Source organism: Corylus avellana, chromosome ca2 (genome assembly GCF_901000735.1).
Source record: "Corylus avellana chromosome ca2, CavTom2PMs-1.0".
Lineage (NCBI taxonomy): Eukaryota > Viridiplantae > Streptophyta > Magnoliopsida > Fagales > Betulaceae > Corylus > Corylus avellana.
The window spans coordinates 49,884,001-49,904,707 of NC_081542.1; the positions used below are offsets into that span (position 1 = coordinate 49,884,001).

Sequence of the window (20,707 nt, forward strand, 5' to 3'; positions counted from 1 at the left end):
CGGATGCTGCTTCGGGGTTTCTCTCCTGATAATATAACTTATGGATTTTTAATGCATGGGTTGTGTAGAATGGGGAAAGTTGATGAAGCAAGGGCATTGCTGATCAAAGTGCCTGCTCCAAATGTTGTGCTTTTCAATACCTTAATTAATGGGTATGTGACCAGCGGACAGTTTGATGAAGCCAGGGCCGTTATTTATAATTTCATGCTACAATCCGGCTGTGTCCCTGATGTTTTTACGTTTAACATACTGGTTCGTGGCCTTTGCAAGAAGGGTTGTTTGACTTCAGCTTGTGACTTGGTTAATGAGATGGTGGCTAGGGGTTGTGAGCCTAATGTGGTAACGTACACAACATTGATAGATGGATTCTGCAAACAAAACCAACTAGAGGAAGCTGGTGATGTTTTAAATGAGATGTCAGCTAAGGGGCTTAGCCTGAATACTGTGGGATACAATTGCCTCATATGTGCTTTGTGCAAGAATGAAAAAGTTGATGAAGCTTTGGATATGATAGGTGAAATGTCTCAGAAAGGATGTCAGCCCGATGTATTTACATTTAATTCAGTAATATTTGGACTGTGCAAGGTCAATAAGATGGAAGAGGCCTTGGGAGTCTATCGTGATATGTTTCTGGAGGGTGTAATTGCCAACACTGTAACTTACAACACTTTGATTCATGCTTTCCTGAGGAGAGATGCGATCCAAGAAGCACTTAAGCTTGTAAATGAAATGTTATTTAGAGGATGCCCCCTTGACGCAATCACCTATAATGGCCTTATAAGCGGGTTCTGTAAAGTTGGGGCAGTTGAGAAAGGATTGGGATTGTTTGAAGAAATGATGAGCAAGGGACTGAATATCAATAATATCTCGTGCAATATTTTGATCAATGGTCTTTGTAAAGTTGGAAAAGTACATAATGCACTCGATTTTCTAAGGGATATGATTCATCGGGGTTTGACACCAGACATAGTCACTTATAACAGCCTGATAAATGGTTTATGCAAGATGGGCCATCTTCGGGAGGCTTTAAATCTCTTTGACAGATTACAAATTGAAGGAGTCCATCCTGATGCTATTACTTATAACACTTTAATCAGTTGGCACTGCAAAGAGGGTATGTTTGATAATGCCTGTTTACTTCTACATAAGGGTGTGGACAATGGCTTCATACCTAACAACACGACTTGGTATTTATTGGTCACCAATTTTGTTAAAGCAAGTGCCAAGGAGAGTCAGATCTTTTCCTCAATGCAGTTTTAGCTTCTAGAAGAAGTTTTTCTCACAGAAAATTATCAGTTCGTTTGGTCTCTTGAGTTAAGCTTCAGAAAGAGTTTTAGTTGACATTTACACTTATCTTCTATTCTCATACAAATCTATGCTGATTAACCTTTGATTCTCGCTTTTGAATATTTTTGGAATGTACATCCTTTGAGCTATTTGGACCCCCTGTTCAGATTGGTGGTCACTAGTCGCTTCAATTGTTTGGATGCAAATGTGTGCTCTCCGGGTGCAATTTTACTAATGGCAATCAGAAATGGCAGAAGGTGACAATTTTGGTCGTGATGTTATTTGGGGGAAACGGGCATTCCAGACTAACCCCAAAAAGAGGGGGTATTCTAGAGCTTGATTTGAATGCATTTAATTTGTTTGGACAGGTTTTACCTGCCGATTGGATTTTGAGTTGGTAAGCTGGAAAAAGTTGGCTAGCTGTTCTGTAGCAGCTCATCTGAGTACTGCTTTTGCCAAGGCAGAAGGTTTCACTGCATGACGTCTATGTCAAAGGAGAACCAATCATAATCAAACTTGAGGTGATCAAAACTTTTACCTTTATGACAACTACTTTACTGATGTATTTCATGTATTGGCTTATTTAGATTTAGAAGCTCAATTGTTCTTGCTTCATAATACAATTCTAGTATTCTACAATAATGTGTTGGAAGTTAGCAGTTCATGCATAGTTCTAAATTGTGTTGTTAGTTTGAATAAATACTCGTTCAATAAGTTTCAAGTTGGGATGAAAAATTGGATTTTTGCGATTATCGAATTATGGAGTTAATTTTTCCCACCACTCTTTAAGATTTTGGGTAGTCTTGTATTATGTCTGAAAAGCCTTATGGAAGTTGTGGCTGTGGTACTCGGGGACTTTTACGAATTTGGGCGATAATGTCTTCATCCATTTCCTTTTTCATTTGTTTCAGAGTTTTCCTGCTAGTTGGTAAGAACAAATTTTGAAGTCCTTATCATGGAGCATGGAAGCGTCTTCAAGATTGGAACTTGGTGCTGAGGCTGGGTTGTTTGTATTGAAAAAAATAAAAAATAAAAATAAAAATCTGTCGCTTGATTCTTTTCTTTTCTAGAGAAACTCAGACTGACAGCGTAGCAGGGAATGCAGTTCCTATCTGTGCTTATTACAAAATAACTTTTGCATAGCAACGAATGTGGCTGTTTAGATTGTGCTGTAAAATAAGCATGATGTATTATTCATTGTCATCAATTGGCGTACAAATGTGAAAACTAAAATCATGTTACAGGTCTGCAAATGTCAAAACTATTGTACATATTTGCTCTTGGCTGTGAAATTCTGTACTCTTCAATCCAATAAAGCGAGATAATAGTCATTTTAGGCAGTAGATTCCGATCCAATCAACCAAATGAAATAAGCAAATTTCCAAGTCTTGCCATGCACTTTGGTTTCCTTTGAAGTAAGGTAGGGCGGTTCGCTTGAGTTACTCAACGCCCTTTCACCCGGTACTCATGACGGAACCTCCACCGTGCCAGGAGATCAAGCAGGGAATAGCTAGCGGCATAGGAGCCAACTTGGTGTCGGCAGCTTCGTGCTGCACTGGAGTAATACAGGAGGGTTGAGGTGCAGTGGGTAATACTTAATTTGCAACATTGTTACTTAAAAAGAAACTATATATCGATTCTTTATTTACAATTAATGCATCAACTGCACAGGGGAATTGAACAGCTAGCTAGCAAGTTTGCCTACATATTTCTGAAAGCAAAAAACAATCTAAACCAGTATCATATTTGTCTTCATCATCAAGTCCATCAAAGAAGGGATCCTTGAGAAGTTGAGAGGCAGACGATCTCTCAGACGGCGGCGCAATGCACTTCTCAATGAATCCTTTCACCTCCAAATCTTTCACCTTGTTCAGTGCCCGGGGCTTCGCCCCAGAGGACACCTTCTTGTATATCTTGGCCACACAACCACATTCACTGTATGGTATTTCCAGTGTCACCAGCTCAAGCACACACATCCCAAACGCATAAATATCCACCGTCTCCGTGTAGTTCTCGTCGTACAGCTCCGGCGCCATGAACTCCGGCGTCCCCACAATCGAATGTGCCACGTGGTTCTTCCCCACCTTTTCCGCCAACCCAAAATCTCCGATCTTAACCTTGCCAAGATTGCCATTGATAAACACGTTACTACAGTTAAGATCCCTATGAATTATGCAAGGCTCATGCGAATGAAGGTACTCTAAACCCCTCAATATCTGTCTCAGCCAATTCTTCATGGCCTTGATTGACACGTGCCGGTGCTTCCTCCTATACTCCCTCAGAGTCCCGGAGGTGCAAACTTCAGTGATGAAGTTCAACGTCTTGTGCTCATGATCCGTCCACGATCCGAACGAGGTGATGATGTTTTCGTTCTCCAAATTTCTCAACAACCCAACCTCCGAGTACAATCTATCCATCATTGCCTCGTCATCCAGAAATCTTTTCAAGGAAACCTGATTCCAAGCAACCTCTCTACCCTCTTCTTGATCAAAAGCTCGATACACCCTCTTCATCGCTCCGGCGCCAAGCATGTCACCGTACATACCGTACCGTCCCGTCGGAGAAACCTCGACGAACGGCTCAGCATCCTTATCAGACAGGTCTGAATTCAGATACAGCATGTTTGATCGATTGTCAAGAAATTGACACGTACGTACGCTGACAAACACCTACAAGAAACCCCAGATGGGGAATCGAAATCAAGCAATGGAAACGAAGAAAACGAGGAAAAGGGTGGACGGACGACAGATCATCAAATGAAAACGGAGGCGGAACAAATCACTAAGAAGTACGCAGTGCGAGCTTCCTTCAGATATAAGCTGTACTGACAAAACATGTCGGCGAGAAGAACAGAAGAACAAGGAGAGTTTATATATATATAGATATACGAGGTGAAGCTTTTGGAAAGATTTGAAGGTTGTCAAATACCAGTTCTTATAATAAAAGGAATGGGGTTTCTTCAATATTCCGTAGAAATAGTAATTGGTTTTGATTTGGATGCAAACTCTTAAATGGAATTTGATAAGGGAAAGAAATCATTGGAGATTGGGCAGTTAGAGGAGGATTTCTTGCTCGTATGAACCATATTACATTTTGTTGTGATCATGATTATCTTATTGTTTCGAATTTTCGCTTTTAGATAATCTTTAAAAAGTTTCGGAAAAAAAAGTCAATTAATAGATATCTAGGGAAAATGATTAGAGACCTACTATTCTTTAAATTCTTGTTTATCTTAAATAAATTTTTTTTTAAAAAAATCACAATGTTAATCATAATGTATAACAAACCAAGAAAATTGGAAAAAGTAACTATAGTAATTAATTGCTTCATTTCCTAGTTGAGTAATGCTATATAAGTCTTTATAAAGTCCTCCTAGAGTCATTTCAAATGCGATATAACTCTTGAATTTGAATTTGAATTCATTTCCTAGTTGAATTTGAATGTGATTTATTGACTTTTGATCTATTACTGATTTTAAAAGTTACATCACATTTTGGATAACTCTAAGAAGACTTATAGTATTACTCTTTCCTAGTTTACATATTAATCATATTAGTAGAGTTGTAAATACTGTGGCACATGGATTAGTTAAGGCTGCCGTTAAGTTTATCATAGATCAAGTTTGATCGGAAGAAATACCCCTATGTAGGTGATGTGATTTTGTCCGAACAATCTAAATATGATTTCTTGATGAAGTAATGATAGTAATATAATATTTTTTCAAAAAAATAATAACTATTATTATTAGAGATAAAATCATTAATATTAATGTTATTATTATTATGTAACGGGTTCTTTGAATAAAGCATATGCTATAAATTATTAGGAAAAAATACACTTTGCCCCATCAAAGTTTAACCTCATTTTTAATTTGGCATTAAATGTTTAAAAGTTGACAATATACCTTAACAAAGTATCATAAATTTGCAATATAGCCACTCCGTTAACCATTTTTGTCTAATTTGATGGAAAATTGCTCATGTAAGTTTTTTGGTTTAAACTTTTCAAAATTGTCCCATATTTTTTTAGAGAATTTCAAAAATGTCCACAATTAAATATAGGGACAATTAGTCTTTTAATTAAGTATTTTTAATAATTTCCGTAAATTATTAATGGATGAGTAACTGATTCAATCGGATAGGACCACACTTATTAATTCGAATCCCTCGAACACACACACACACACACATATATATATATATATATATATATATATATATATATATTTTAAAACTTTGAGAGGGTAAAATATATTTTTTCCAAATTATTATGTCGTTAATACTGAGCGAAAATATTTATATGTCATTAAACAAAATGTAACTCTTTGCCATGAATTTTTTTTTTTTTTTTTCTCTCCCTTTCTCTCCAGCCAGGTCTCTGGTTCTTCCCTCCTCCCCTCCTTCCTTTTTACATGTTTTCCTTTAATGAGTTTCTTTCTTCTACTAGAGAGAAGCTCTCCTTTAGGCTTTATCCTTGCTCTCCCCCTTCGCCAATATTTACTTATTTTGAAGAGTGCTGGTTGCACTAAAATAGAATGGGCAACTATGTACGCTAATATTTTATAGAGCCAAGAGCAAGTGTACAAAAGAAAAACATAGTTTTTTACTTGATAAATTAATTAAAAGGTTAATTGAAAGTGCCTTGGTGTTTACACTAGTGAAATAACACCAAATAAGAATTAACCCTAAGACCCAAATTGTGTTTGATTAAAGAGAGAAATAAGATTTGTGATGCTAGCTGATAACCACAAACACCACCAGAAGTAATCAATCTAGAATCATTCTACTGGTCTAAGAACAGAAATTATTAGTTATATTGTGGTCAATAAATATAAATGCAAACATAAAAAGTAAATATGCTGCCATTGATTGATGAAATTGGGATTTCAGCCATGTGTGTCAAGTTGAGATGACTCTGAGAACACAACAAAACTTTCCACACAACACAATTAACAACAATGTCGAACAAATCCAAAACTTGCAAAACATCTTTTGATTTACAGCTACAAGATGATTTACAACAGAGCTTTTCTGCATCAAGCAGCTTCACAACAGAAGCTAATTAATTCAGGCATACACAAGTAATTTCCATTATTCCAAATTACATGAGTAGCCTTCTAGGTATTCTGCAAACGGATCATCAATATTACATGTGTAGCCTTCTGGGTATCCTGCAAATGGATGATCAATAGCAGAGGATGGATTAACAGATCTACAACTCACCTACCATAGCTGGAGTAGGTAATCTAAAATTAAACAGAACAAAACTCGCTGAAACTTCGAAATTACACCAAAATAAACCAAAAGAGAAAAAAAGCAAACTTTTTTAGCTATTGTGCTTGCTCTTTAATAGAATCAAAACAGTAAAACTAACACTTTCAACTACTTCAAAACCACAAGATATATGTAAAAAAGAAAGAACCTTTAAATATCAACCAAAAAACACAGCTAAAACCAAAACAAAGAAAATAAGACCCAGCAATAACAAAAACCAAGTTGCAAAGGAAAACATTGTTTTGGTATGAGCGCCTCAGAATTGCAAAATCACAGCAAGGCTTTAAAGCCATTCAGTCCCGAAAGATGGTAATTTGGTGTGTGATATCATCACCGGCGACATTCAAAACAAAAATAAGAACAAAAAACAAAAGCAAATCAAACATCAATGAATGTAGGTCTCATGGCAAGCCTAATTTGGCAATGGCAACGACGCTGCTCCAACAAGATATGGAATATGAGCACCACCAGTCAACGAAAGCAGCTCCCATTGGGGAGGACAGTCAACGTCGACAGGATTTCCTTTGTGACATTAACATAGGAATTTGCAAACACAGCAGTAAAGTTTGCTCCTTATCAAGTAAGGGATTTGATCAATAATCCCCTGTCACATTTAGTCTAATCGATCCAAAACACGTTAGAAGAAAACAAAATCGAAGATTAAAATCAATAACCCATTTCAAAAACACAGTTCTAAGATACTGCTATCTAAACTACACAACAAGGAACGTAAATAAACCTAGAAGACGGCGAGGAGGAGGAGAGAGAAACCCTAAGCCCCAAATTGAGATGGATTGTGGTTTAAGAGGGTTATTTATAGGGTTATCGGGGTTGATCTGTGTCGTTGGATGTAGATCGGACGGCTGAGAATGACGAATAGTTTAGAGGGGCTGCTTTGTCGCCGCCAAGGAAAATTAGGGTTTTATTTTTGGATTACACGTCATCAACTCGGCTAATGGGCGTAGGCCCACAAAGTGTCCATCTTCGAAGGACGCCCAACTTCTTCGAGACATATATGGGCCTCAACGGGACCAAAAAGTTTTATAATCATATATTTTCCTTTCCAAGATCATGGCATTGCAATATACGGAAGATTTAAATTATGGGAATATATTGGATTTTCTTTTCATTATATTTTATTTTAATAGTGTATATATTACAATAAGCAGAATATATTGCCATATTATTTAAAATTCAAAATAATATAAGACTATATACATAGTTATCGTTAGATGTAACAAACCGAAATAGACCCTAAGATCTTCAACCTAAGAAAATTTATATTTGTCCTCAAAATACTTTTGAATGTTGGGAAAGGGAAAAATACTAGCTTTTATCAAATCACTTTTTTAAGGTCAAAACTCAATATCGATTCTTACGACTGTGTTATCAAATCAATATCTCCATTCTACTTCTATTAAATTCAACGACAAAATGCCACTTGTATTGTAGCACGTGTATTATACAATGATTAACTTCATCACCTGATCCATCTTGTTAAAAATGTCACGTCATTAAAAATGCTACATCAGCAATGATTTAAAAAAAAAACAAATGAGAGTTTGCTACGGGAGAGGGGCCGCATTGCCACCCCATCCACAAAAAATCTTCTTTACTTCTTATTCTATTTTTTCTTTTTTTTTTAACATGACATTTTTATGATGTGACATGTTTAATGGCATGTTGATCCATCGTGGCATGGGACTAACATGGTGATATTAACTATGCAGTGTATACGCGTTTCGTCATATTATTGGATACGATATGACATTTCGTTAGAAAATTTAATGAAGATAAGATGAAATGAATAATTTCATAAAAGATTAAACAGATTTGATCAATTTTGAACCCATATAGTGATTTGGAAATTGAAACATGCCCAAGTTGTTATTTTTTTTTATTATTTTTTTTTTTTGATTAAGTTAAAGATAGTAACAAATAATTCAAAACATAAAACACTTCTCAAAGCACAATAATTATTTTCACTTTAATGTCGAATGATAACACTATAGTTTTCAAACAAAAAAATACCTCTTAAAACACATAAAGAAACATAACCTACATTGTAACGATATAATCCTTACAATTTCTTCTATTCACGACACAGATTGAACCTTAGTCATTACACTTGGTCCAGATAACTACAAAGAAAAAACATAAGAGCTATTCATAGAAAACAGACAACGTTCAGGATGTCCAACATAAAACACTATTTTCACAGTCCGAAATATTGGTTGGGCTCAGTCGAGTGGAACCCCCTTGAGAATCAAATTGATGACATTCCTTCCATATCCAGATTGGAGAGCATCAAAATGCCCTTGCAATATGTGTAGAAGCCTTTCATAAAGTGGACTATTTGCACGCTGGAAGAAAGAAAATTGACAAAAAAGAGGATTTTAATATGGAAGCTAAGCTATATAAAGCATTAATTAATGCTCAAGAACAAGTTTTCAGTTCAATTAAACAATCAAGACCCCCCCGCAATTGGGGTGCCTGAATTGTCCGAATTGCAAATTGTAGGGGATCCCGATCCTCGCTCAATGTGGAAGGAAAGGAAAAATGTATTTGATGACTACTAATTATGCATTGCTTTTTTTTATGTGTAAAATGGGATTGCTTGTCCTGAAGAATGAAGCAGTGAAGAAAATAGCATTTTCCCACAAAATCTGGTAATCTCAAAGGCTATGGAGTTCAAAAAGTATACCTTTGTGGCTTTCAATGCTGTTTGGATTACATAGTTCCCATATCGGTCACGAGCAAGTTGCGAGAGTCTGTTCCACTTTAAAAAATCCAGAATCGCGTAATCCATCCAAGGAGAGTTTAAGCATTTCTCTACCACATGGCTACCACCTTTCTGTGAAGATAGAAGTACATAGCTGCCCCTCAAAAGAAAGCATATACTCTCAGTACAGACAGGATCATGGAGTCCTAAGACATGCTGCAGAACATAGTTCCTGGAAACATACACTCAATAAATTAAACAACCAAAGATGACACAAAGCATTTACAAAAAACTATGAGTCATATATATATATATATATAGGATGGGAAGAAAAAGATACCCTGAGGGATCTTGAGAGAGGTGCACCGAGTGTGAAGCAATTAAAGTTAGGAGATATTTTCTGCCTAGGCCTTGGCTGGATGTGATGAACTTGTTGAAAGATATGCATCCTTTTTCATGTTTGGCCAGGTCGAGACAGTTCCTTAGGGCTTGTATGTATAGTGACTGATGAGAGAAGACAAGGCACATTGTTGCAGAATTAGTACACTAGAAGACATCATAAGACATATATAACATGTGAAAAATGAGTTTAATTAATGATTGAATTATGGGTAAGGGAACTGATTAATCATTAAAGCCAAGTTCCAAACACATTTCACCTGTTCATCACATACAGAGCATTCTGCAGTGGAAATTTCCATTCTGTTTTCTTAAAGAAAAGAAATAATTGGTAATGATTTACCTCATTTTGCCAAGTATCAGCCAAATCCAAACACCTTAATATAACTGAAGATCCTGTTAGATCTATCATCAAATTATAGAATCCACTAGATAGAGCTGATATCACCTCAGAAGTCAAGGGCATTTTTCCAAGCTTTTTGAGGAGCTTCTTAACAGATTTTGAGCTGCATACCCAAATGAATTAGCCAGGTTATCAATTCATTCAGTAATTAATCAATAAAAACAAGTTACAACTGCAACAACCAAGATCTGTAATATATATTAATTACAAGCATAAATATATATCATAGATAGGTTAATTACAAGATCTTTAATCCTAAAGAAGTTTAGTTTAAAACAAATTACCCATAGGTAGTAAGTGACACATTGATAAGCAATTCAGGTTGCGAGGTTATCTTGGCTACAATCAGCTGCAACTGATACTCGTTGACTGACTCCATTAGCTTATTGAAGAATTGATGGCCATGTCTATCAGTCATCAGCAATAATATCGTATCAATAACTCCTTCAACTACCATATTTATAGTCACTTGGTCCCTTGAACTCAACGTATTCTGTAACCAGTTCAAGTAATCTTGATAATTATTTATGCCATCAGGAATCCACAAAACACCAGGAGACCTGGAATTTTGGTAGCAGCCACCACAATAATTTTCACCACCAACACCACAACAGTTCAAGTTCAGATTTCCAGCACTCATTCCGTTAACTCTCCCTCCTCTGGCTGCATTAAATCCGATTGGGTTATTTTGGTTGGCCCAAATAGATGTGGATGCTTCACCAAAACCAGAATTTGGTCTTATCAGGTTTCCAAGCATCCGTCGTCGATTGTCACCGTGACGCCAATCTCCCATATGATTTCCTACAAAAACAACCATTTATTTAGAACAAACGATGAAAACTACTGATATTTATATATGCATGTCTATATATATATACACGTGTATGCATATCAATATATCCATTGATGCTTATAAGAACTTGTAATGTGATGAGTATAGAATGCGAACAGGGGCAGAGTTAGAATATTTAGTTTGGGGGCAAATTTTTTTTTTTTTTTTTAAAAAAAAAAAATTTAGGGCAAAAGTTAATTTTTAAAAGTATTTAAAATAAAAAATAAAAAAAATTGGGACCACCCCTTGCCTTGGGGGCTGGAACTGCCCAGGTTAGTCCCGCCCCTAATGCAATATAATAAACAAGAGAAGAGAAAGAGATACAAGATATTAATGTGGTTCAGCATATATGGCACTCCAAATTTTAAACCAAATTAAAAAAAAAAAAAAAAATTATTTTTTTCAAATTTAAAATTTAAAATTTTTTAATTTTTTTTTTTTTTTAAAAAAAAAAATTCATTTTCTTTTCTCCACTTTAAGCTCAATTCCTAATCTAAATAATCTTGTATTTTAGTATTAAATATTGAGAATATTAATTGTTAGAATTTAAACATTTAATTGGAGAATTTGACACAATATTAAGCTCAATTCAAGTACCAGTGATTAAAAAAAAAAAAAAAAATTCAACGGCCCCTATAATCTGAATGGTAGGGCGTCCACACAATAAAGTCTTACATATTGATCAGTTCTTTATGAAAGTTGCAAAGCATGAACCAGTAATTAAACAAGAATTAGAATCACAATAAAAAAGAACTTACTATGAAAACGCTTTTTATGCTGCAGTTTATATATAACAACTAGGAATCCTATTGATTTTGGTAAGGTATTGCAGATTTGAAAAAAAAAAAAAAAAAAATTAACCCATTTATGGAATTCAGTCTATTAATTAATCCTATTAAAAATACAATGCAGATATCAATATGATCACCAGTACCTCCATTGAAGCTTTGTGGATAGAATGGAAGAATATCAGCCTCTAAGATTCGGGGTTGAGTCAAATACGAATTGGAAGAAGAAGAAGGCAAGGATTCTTCGTCGCCGAACTCTTGGGAATTCTCAACTGTACCGGCCGTACTGCTAACTTGAAGATTTTGAAAATTGAAAGAGAGACCGTCAACGTTGTTACACTTACTATCAGTTGAGTCTTCCATGAAAAGCTTGCGTGCGTAGCAAGAAACAGAGCAACAATTAGAAATCCCAAGAAAGAAAGACCTTAGCAATAATAGGCTTTCGAAGCCTGTTTATTTATAACAATTCCTGTTTGATTATCAGGGTTATGAAGTACTAATCTTGGTAGGATTAGGAATGGTAGTGCAAGTCCTGGGGAAATAAGGACAGGAAATAAATAAATAAATAAGTAGACGTGTGCTTATATTTTCATGTTCGAGCCGAAATTGAATCCATATATAAACTCTTGGGTCCAATCTAGGCCCAAATTCAACTTGGCCCAGCTCAAGTACGTACATTTCTAGTCTACCACAAAAGTCTTTCAGAAAACCGAAAGACCAAAAAAGTATAACCAAACGTGGCCTACTTAAGTCGCATCCTAGTATCGAAACCGTATGTCCTCCACTTACCTTCTCTCCCGCAAAACGGTAGAAGACTAGAACTCTCAGCCGTAATGTTTGTTCGAGAGAAAACCTTAGAGAGAGACTTAAAATAAATCAACAATATGAATTTTTGAAGGCGAATTTGGTTGCAATTTACAAACTCACTGTAATTAAGAGCATTTTTAGTGACCCTAACCCTAACCCTAAACCTAACTCCTGGTTGGTTTGCAAGGGTACTGAAGAGGAAAGGCAAACTGAAACTGGGTCGTTTGATCTATGCTGATGATGATTTTCTTCTTCCACTTTCCTGCAAGCTGCTGTTCCAAACCCTAACCCTAACCCTAGCTCAAGCCAGTCTCCTCCTTGTTCATCTTCTTCAGCTTTGAATAGAAAAATTACTTGTTTTGTGCGACACCCTGATTTTATAAAGAGAAAACGATGAGTGCGAACCACCCCCAGACAATTGTAGCATGTTAATTTGTTTGATTATCTCATTCTTTTATGATTATTCATGCAATTATTCAAGGAAAATTATAAACTACTTTGCAATGCAATCAAATTCATACACTGCACCATTAAAGGTGGTGGTTCAGTGGTCTCAGGTTAATCTCAAAATGGTTTGGTAAATGTTAAGAGATAAATTTGACTCCTACAATCAAAATTTTCATATCTTATTAATATAAACCATCCTGGCGGGTTGAGGTCAGCCAATTTAAAGGAGCGCTTGCGATCCCTTGCTTTGTAGTACGACAAAGTGATTCTCTCTTGCTTAGCAGCCGTAGTGGTGAACCCCGAACCCAAAGTTTCTTTCTGAAAGAGCATTTCCTTGGTCATCGGCACTGCGATTTAAAAAGTATTTAATTTAAAATAGGAAAAAAATATGTGATTTCTATAAGTAGGTTAGGAGTGTTTATTTGAAAAAGCGTAAATTTAAACAAAAATCATAACTTTGCATAACAAATATTTGATAAAAAAAATTATTTTTTAACATAGTTTACCAAACGCCTTTACGATTTTAATAAGTAGCGATTTCTAAAACGCAATTTTTAAAATCGAACTTATTAAAAGCGCCATCCCAAACAGACTCTAAATTTGGGAGTGTTTTCTAATACAATTAGGAATCCTATATGTTCATATTACATCTGATTACATCTGATGTACTTTGGTACGTATCCTTGCAATTTTATCTAATTGGGCTAATTTTAATATAGATGAGTCCAATCCGTTTAAGGGATTATTAAAAAAAAAAAAAAAACACCGGTTGTAAAAAATGTATATAATACAAAAGAGTAATGCTACTGCTCTCTCTCTCTCTCTCTCTCTCTCTCTCTCTCTATATATATATATATATATATATATATATGTCCGCACAAGAGAAGAGAGCGGGATTCGAACTAGTAACTTCCGTTTTATTAGGCGTGGTCCCAGACGATTGAGCTACATCTTGGAGACAATGCTGTTCTCTATATTAATTTTACATTGATTGATTTAGTATATTTTAAGTGACTTTTTGAAGTGTTTGAAATGAAAAGCTAGTTAAAACATGACATAGTGTGAAATGAGCGTAAAGAATAATATTACTTGTTGCAAAATAATCCTTGAGGAGAGGATTTTGAATTAGGGATTTTCTTTGTTCGGTTGAATATGTGAGGTAGGGTTTGAGGGGGATTGGTCGGATTATATAGTTGGTGAGGTTTGTGTTTTCCGAATGAGATGGAAGCGGGTGAATCTATAACTATTGGATTTATTAAGGGTTATTGACAATTAAGAATGGTGATCTGCGTCATTTGTTTTAGATGTGTTTGAACCTCTGAAAATGTTTCAATTGACGATTAGTGTTGCCAGAGAGTTCTTTTGGTAGATTGTGTTCTCTCTATTTGCATCTTTAATGAGTTCTTTTATGGGCTTTTTATTTTTTGTGCTTTTCGGCCAAACACAAAAATAGTGGGGTGACTCGAGCAACGATACTCCAATAGAGGGGTGACTCGTGCGACCACCCCAAACAGAAAGTGTTGGTAGGATTATTAGGGTTACGAAGTACTAATCTTGGTAGGATTAGGAATGGTAGTGCAAGTCCGGGGAAAAATAAGGACAGGAAATAAATAAATAAGGAGGCGAGGGTTTGCTAATGCAATTAGGAATCCTATATATTCATATTACATCTTATGTACTTTGGTATGTATCCTTGCAATTTTATCTAATTGGGCTATTTTTTTTTTTTTTTTTACATGTCCGCACAAGAAGGGGTAAGGGAACTCAAACTAGTGATCTTCGCTTCATTAAGCGTGGTCCCAATGATTGAGCTACCTCTTGGGGCTAATTCTAATAGATGAGTCCAATCCGTTTAAGGCATTATTTGCGGTGGCACACATCCTTTCAACCTGTTCTTTTTATAAGAAAAAAAAAAAAAGACACCGTTTGTAAAAAATGTCTATAATACAAAAGAGTAACGCTGCTCTCTATATTAATTTTACATTGATTGATTTGGTATATTTTAAGTGACTTTTTTAAGTGTTTGACATGAAAAGCTAGTTAAAACATGACACTGTGTGAAATAAGTGTGAAGAATAATATTACTTGCTACAAAATAATCCTTGAGGAGAGGACTTTGAATTAGGGATTTTCTTTGTTCGGTTGAATATGTGAGGTAGGGTTTGAAGGGGATTGGTGGGGTTATATAGTTGGTGAGGTTTGTGTTTTCCGATTGAGATGGAAGTGGGTGAATCTTTAACTATTGGATTTATTCAGGGTTATTGATAGTTAAGAATGGTGATCCACGTCATTTGTTTTAGATGTCTTTGAACCTCCGATAATGTTTCAATTGACGATTAGTGTTGTCGGAGAGTTCTTTTGATAGATTGTGTTCTCTCTATTTGCATCTTTAATGAGTTCTTTTATGGGTCTTTTACTTTTTGTGCTTTTTGGCCAAACACAAAAATAGTAAGGTGACTCAGAGCAACGATACTCCAATAGAGAGGTGACTCGTGCGACCACACCAAACAAAAAGAGTGGCACATGCGGCTAATCCAAACAAATGCAGTGGCCACTCCCAAAAAAGTGGTGGCTTGCACAACCATATGTATAAGTGTGAGAATATAATATCGATTTACCAAAAACCAATTAAACATTTGCCTGAATAGTATCAAAACTGTTTACGTGGCATTAATCCTGCAATTTTCTTCATGCCTACTAAACTGTTTATGTGGAATATATTAATTGTTTACCAAAAACCAATTGAACATTTTCCGAAATAGTATCAAACTCAAACTTCATACCAATTAAACTTACAGCAAATCAACAAGCAAGAACTAACCCAACCAATTAAACATTTGCATACAAGTATATATGTGTAATCAATACTTTGGAAAAATCCTAAAAGAATTGTTAATTGAAAGGCGCCGACACAATTCAGCAGCTTCAGTCTCTGGTTATTTCTACAGTCAAGTAATTCTAAACATCACACAGCCTTGTCCAACAATTAATCCATGCCCATGAAGTAATTCCCTTTTGTTTTCTCCGTCCTGCGGCAATAGAAAATAACAAACAAGTCAACAACTATCAGGAACATCCTTGGAGTGAGTTTAAGTAAATTTATAGAATTTATGCATAATTGATATAACAATACTAGCTAGTGCTTCAGAGTTTAGATGTTAAACACAGTACGTCATCAATGTCATCATTCTTTTTTTTTTTTGGGGGGGGGGGGGTTCTTTATCAGGTGAAGAGAAGAGCACCATTACTCAACGAGTAAAACTAAAAACTGCACTTTTATCCCACCATGTTGATGTGACAGTGCGAATCAGCCATTTGATTCTTATTTGTTATTTTTAACAAAGGCTGATCGAGGAATTGATTAGCACTGCCACATTAGCAGAGTGAGATAAAAGTATAGTTTCTAGCATTACTCATTCATGGATGTCATGTCCATCAATTCAACCCACATTCTTCGCTTCCCCAGTGGGAGGAACTAGCGTGTCTAATTTCAACGTACATGTAAATTAATCTGTTTTCTAAAATGAATTAAAGAGTAGAAAATAATTTGAGTAATGCTACATACCACATTTTTATTCCACAATGCTGATGTGGCAGCTCCAACCAACTCTTTGATCAATTCTAGCTTTTTTTTTTTTTTTTTTAAATTAAAAAAAAAAAAAAAAAAAATCCAAAGTTTGGTTGAGATTGTCATGTCAGCATTGTGAGATAAAAATGTAATTTGTAGCATTATTGAAAGAATTTTCATCTTCTATAAAATTGTAGCCAGCAATCTAATTAACACAAATTTTGTTAAAAGAAATAAAGAGTAATGCTATATACTACATCTCCCATTCCACTCTCATTCCAAATGAAAACCCATTTTAATGAAGATGCAATGGATAATGAAAGGTAAGATGCCAAGAAGACGCCATTTTCTACAAATGCACCAAGTAATAAGGATAAGATGCCATTTCATTGTTTTAAAGAAAAATTACATGGATGGTGTTCGGTAGACATGATGGCCAACAAAAAATTGAAGGTCTTTTAGTAATAACTTACGTATCTTCAATCTTGAACCTCCTAAGAAAAGGTAAGCAAACTTCATTTCTCACATGTGACCAAGTTAAAGGTTAATTCCCTCTCTTCAATAGCCAATTACAGATGTTCATCCTGAAATGTGATAACAAAAACTTATTTAAATCTTCCATGCAAAATTTTCTTGTCAAAAAACCAACAGATAATGTATCATAAACATCAACTACTGGTTTCTAGCATTACTCATAACATCCTAGAAAGTTCATTTATCATCACCTCTTATATAATAGGTCATACAAGTTTTGGTTCATCATTACATATCAGCCCTGGCTCTCCCCACAGCAGTTTCTGCTCTGCTGGAGTAAAACCACCATGCTTAGAAGCAATTTAATAGAGAACAAAAACGCTTTGCCGAAAAAATATATCTATGAGTCTGTAATATAGTTGCAATTATAGAAAACTTACATAGGTTATTCCATACCTTCTTTCCCACTTCGCTGGTTTTGATCAGTAGCCTCTTTCATAGAAGAATTTGCTGAATTGTTTAATGTACGAGCAAGGCGCTTAACACGATTTAAACGTAAACTCTGCGGTGATCTACAAGAATCAGAGTCTCCAACTTGCAAACCTATCAAATGGAAAAGGAACTACATATAAGGAAGTTCTTTTACAATCCCAGTAATTACCACCACAATTCACATTTTACTCAGAACTCAGCTAACTATATATGCACATGAACTTAAAATTCTTTAAATAATCGATATGCAAAGTTAAAAAGAAACAACTTACAGTTACTAGCAGCATCCTCTTTCGTTATGAGTGCTGCCACCATTTGGTAATTGTCAGCAAGCCCTCCTATAGAATGATTTAATGATCTTGCAAGATGTCTTATATGACTTAGACGTAACCTTGCCGGGAAATTATTTGATTTGTGGACCAAAGCTTGCAAAACTATAGAAGTGGTTGGAAAAGTATTGTGAGTACATAATCATTTCCACGCAAAATCAAGCTCCATATATATATATAAGGACTAAACACTTACCCTCAGACTCTACACATTCCACATTTAATTTTTCTTCGCCTTGATTAATTCCAACGTGAGTAACACCATTACAATTGACACTAAGTCCTGAAACAGAAGTTACTGCTTGATGGTCATCGCCGGTGATAGTTTCACCTACAGTCACCATACTTGTTTGTCCGGTTTGAGAACCTGATCTCGCACCTTCAGCTCTTAGTCTTCTCAATTGATAGTTTCTACGACGCCTAGCAAGATGTTTCTCCCTCTGCTCAAGAGTCATTGACTGTCTTCTTTCCCTGTCACGCATTCGGCGCCTTTCTCTTTCTTGCTCCCTTTGCAGTCTACGCATCTCTGACCTCTCTGATACGTCTTCCATACTCAATTCAAAACCCTTCTCAACACTCAAAAAGATCGACAAACTCACCTCACATTCAGCTACTGTATAAACCACACACAAACACAAAAAGTTATTATTTCCTAAATTCCACTGAAACTCCAACACCAAACAGATAACTCACACGCGTGCAAAACCTTAAACATGGTAAAAATTATAGCAACCCAAGAATATAAATATATAATTAAAAGGGATTCATTTTCTTAATTCATTTCTACAAGCCCAAAACACAATATTCTTGTTACCGATTAATATTCCCCACAATATTTAACACGCACATTCTTAAGATACACATCAAATAACAACAAAAATTCGCTAATGTGAAGGGTATTATCATAAGCAACTCATTTTCTCAAAAAAAAATCATAATCAAAGAAGCAATTTTTGCAACAGACCTACCTACGATTCACCATCTACCAAAGTTCTGAAGTCATTCGCGCTCAAACCCATAAGCAAACGTCAATCAAAAAGAAAAACCCACGCTAAATTTTTATTTTTTAAAAAGAAGACTGATTTCTTTTTCCCATAAAATTAACAATCAATAATGAAATAATTTCAGCTTAAAAATAGTTCCATTCTGCGATACGAATATTTTGGGGATTGGGAAGAGATTAGTGTTGTACCTCCGACTAGTCCGAGTGGTGGTGGCCTTTGGTTGTCGGCGAACGACGAATGTCATCGAACAACACACCGCGTGCGTGCGTGTGTGTTTGTGTTTCGCGGACCTTTGTAACCGTTTCGTCAGCGATTTTCGCCTAATCACTGATCGACACCCAATTTTGGGTCTGATTTAAGGGGGAACCCGTTACCCCGTGTGCCATTTTAAGTGCTTTTCCTTCCAACAGAATCGGGTCCGGTTTGTGTTGTTTTACCCGACTGGGGTTTGGACGCGAGAGAATTCAAGTGCTTATAGAGTTATTATAGTTTAATAATGCGTTAATACAATATAATTCTGTAATTAGTTGTGTAAATCTTTTTTTATAAAAAAAATAGATTTTTTAAATTTTAAGATAATTATGAAGAGTTTATTATTTTTAATTCAATTCATTCAAATTGTAATATCTTAAAATATAATTTAGTAGGATATAGTTAATTTATTTAAAAACAAAATAGTTATCTCTACTCTCTACTCTCTAGAGATGATAAATACCGAGATAAGAAAATCTTACAAAAAAATTATTTAAGAGTTTGATTAATAACATTTTTTTTTTGGGTAGTTTCATTGAAGATTACTGAACTTCCATCCGATTTGATAAACCCCTCATCCAAATTTCAAAATTTCTAAATTTAGTCCCCTAAACTTTCAATTGTAATTAATTTGGACCATTTCATCAAATTTTAAACGTTAAATGACGTTTATACCTCTGACTTTTTTATAAAATTTCAACTTTTACCCTTAATTCCAAAACTTTTTTTTTTTAATAAAAAAAATGAAAATTAGAAATATTTTGGTCTTTTTTGGTATTTCTAACAGCTAAATTTGATGAAGGGGTTAAAATTGAGAGCAATTAAAAGTTCAGGGGACTAAATTAAAAAATTTTGAAGTTTGGAGGGATTTTGTCAAATCATGGCTCTGTTTACTTCGACGTAAAATGGTTTCCGCCGAAAAATATTTTCTTTCGAAAACATTTTATGGCGTTTACCTTGCACACAAATTTTTTTTTTTTTTATATATATATTTTTTCCAATATGGTCCTCGTCGGGACCTGCATTGGACCTCGTCGGAACTTAAGCGGGACTTGTCTGGGACCTGTCCAAGACTTGACCGGGACTTGCTCGAAACCCCACTGGGACCCGCCCAGGACTTGACTGGGACTTGACCAGGACCTAACTAGGACTTGCTCAGGACCTGCCTAGCGCTTGACCAGGACCCACTTGGGAACTGACCGAGACTTGACCGGGGCCCGCCTAGGACCTGCCCGGGACCCGCGCGAGACTTGCCCTAGACCCTCCTGAAACTTACCCAGGACCCTGCCAGAACTTGACTGGAACCCACTCGGAGCCCACTGGGACTTGACTGGGACCTACCCAGGACTTGCTCGGGACTCTGCCGAGACCTGCTTGGGACTTGACCGGGACCCAACCGGGCAAGTCCCAGGCAGGTCTTGGGCAAGTTCAGTCAAGTCTTGGGCGAGTCTCGGCAGGGTCCCAGGCAAGTCCAGGGCGGGTCTCGGTTAAGTCTCGGGGGGTCCCGGGCGGATTCTGGGCAGGTCCCGGGTGGGTCTTGGTCAAGTCCTAGTCAAGTCCCGGTCAAGTCCCAGTCAGGTTTCAGTCAAGTCTCGGGTGGGTCTTGGTCAAGTCCAGTGCAAGTCCCGGG

At 35.9% G+C, this 20,707-nt stretch overlaps 4 protein-coding genes and 1 non-coding gene across 11 annotated transcripts; 1 reads left to right on the plus strand and 4 right to left on the minus strand.

Moving 5' to 3' along the window:
• The first annotated feature begins 3 nt into the window (after positions 1 to 3).
• On the plus strand, positions 4 to 2,530 carry LOC132171496 (pentatricopeptide repeat-containing protein At5g64320, mitochondrial-like). The gene is made up of 2 exons (XM_059582820.1): positions 4 to 1,808; positions 2,199 to 2,530. The coding sequence occupies exon 1, from the start codon at positions 4 to 6 to the stop codon at positions 1,258 to 1,260; it is 1,257 nt and encodes a 418-aa protein (XP_059438803.1). The 3' UTR covers positions 1,261 to 1,808; positions 2,199 to 2,530.
• A 433-nt stretch (positions 2,531 to 2,963) lies between these two features.
• LOC132171495 (probable serine/threonine-protein kinase WNK11) lies at positions 2,964 to 3,908 on the minus strand. Its single transcript, XM_059582819.1, has one exon. It carries the CDS (start codon positions 3,906 to 3,908, stop codon positions 2,976 to 2,978), a length of 933 nt encoding a protein of 310 aa, XP_059438802.1. The 3' UTR covers positions 2,964 to 2,975.
• A 2,903-nt stretch (positions 3,909 to 6,811) lies between these two features.
• On the minus strand, positions 6,812 to 6,900 carry LOC132173153 (small nucleolar RNA SNORD96 family). The gene has a single exon (XR_009439249.1). It is a non-coding gene; the product is annotated as a small nucleolar RNA SNORD96 family (small nucleolar RNA).
• A 1,900-nt stretch (positions 6,901 to 8,800) lies between these two features.
• Positions 8,801 to 12,067, minus strand: LOC132170179 (pumilio homolog 12-like). The gene is made up of 5 exons (XM_059581071.1): positions 11,851 to 12,067; positions 10,369 to 10,885; positions 9,942 to 10,187; positions 9,265 to 9,514; positions 8,801 to 8,923 (listed from the first exon to the last, which is right to left on the minus strand). Exons 1-5 carry the CDS (start codon positions 12,065 to 12,067, stop codon positions 8,801 to 8,803), a joined length of 1,353 nt encoding a protein of 450 aa, XP_059437054.1.
• A 3,644-nt stretch (positions 12,068 to 15,711) lies between these two features.
• Positions 15,712 to 19,185, minus strand: LOC132171890 (uncharacterized). 7 transcript variants are annotated; one of them, XR_009439087.1, is made up of 7 exons: positions 19,014 to 19,185; positions 18,018 to 18,434; positions 17,765 to 17,926; positions 17,457 to 17,603; positions 17,252 to 17,328; positions 17,000 to 17,110; positions 15,712 to 15,987 (listed from the first exon to the last, which is right to left on the minus strand). XR_009439087.1 is itself a non-coding variant. In XM_059583303.1 (5 exons), exons 2-5 carry the CDS (start codon positions 18,370 to 18,372, stop codon positions 15,917 to 15,919), a joined length of 735 nt encoding a protein of 244 aa, XP_059439286.1. In that variant the 5' UTR covers positions 18,373 to 18,434; positions 19,014 to 19,184; the 3' UTR covers positions 15,712 to 15,916. The 7 variants fall into 7 exon arrangements, 1 of the variants encoding a protein (XP_059439286.1); XR_009439086.1 differs by having other exon boundaries at positions 17,252 to 17,331; XR_009439090.1 differs by having other exon boundaries at positions 17,441 to 17,603; positions 19,014 to 19,184.
• Positions 19,186 to 20,707: the final 1,522 nt, after the last annotated feature.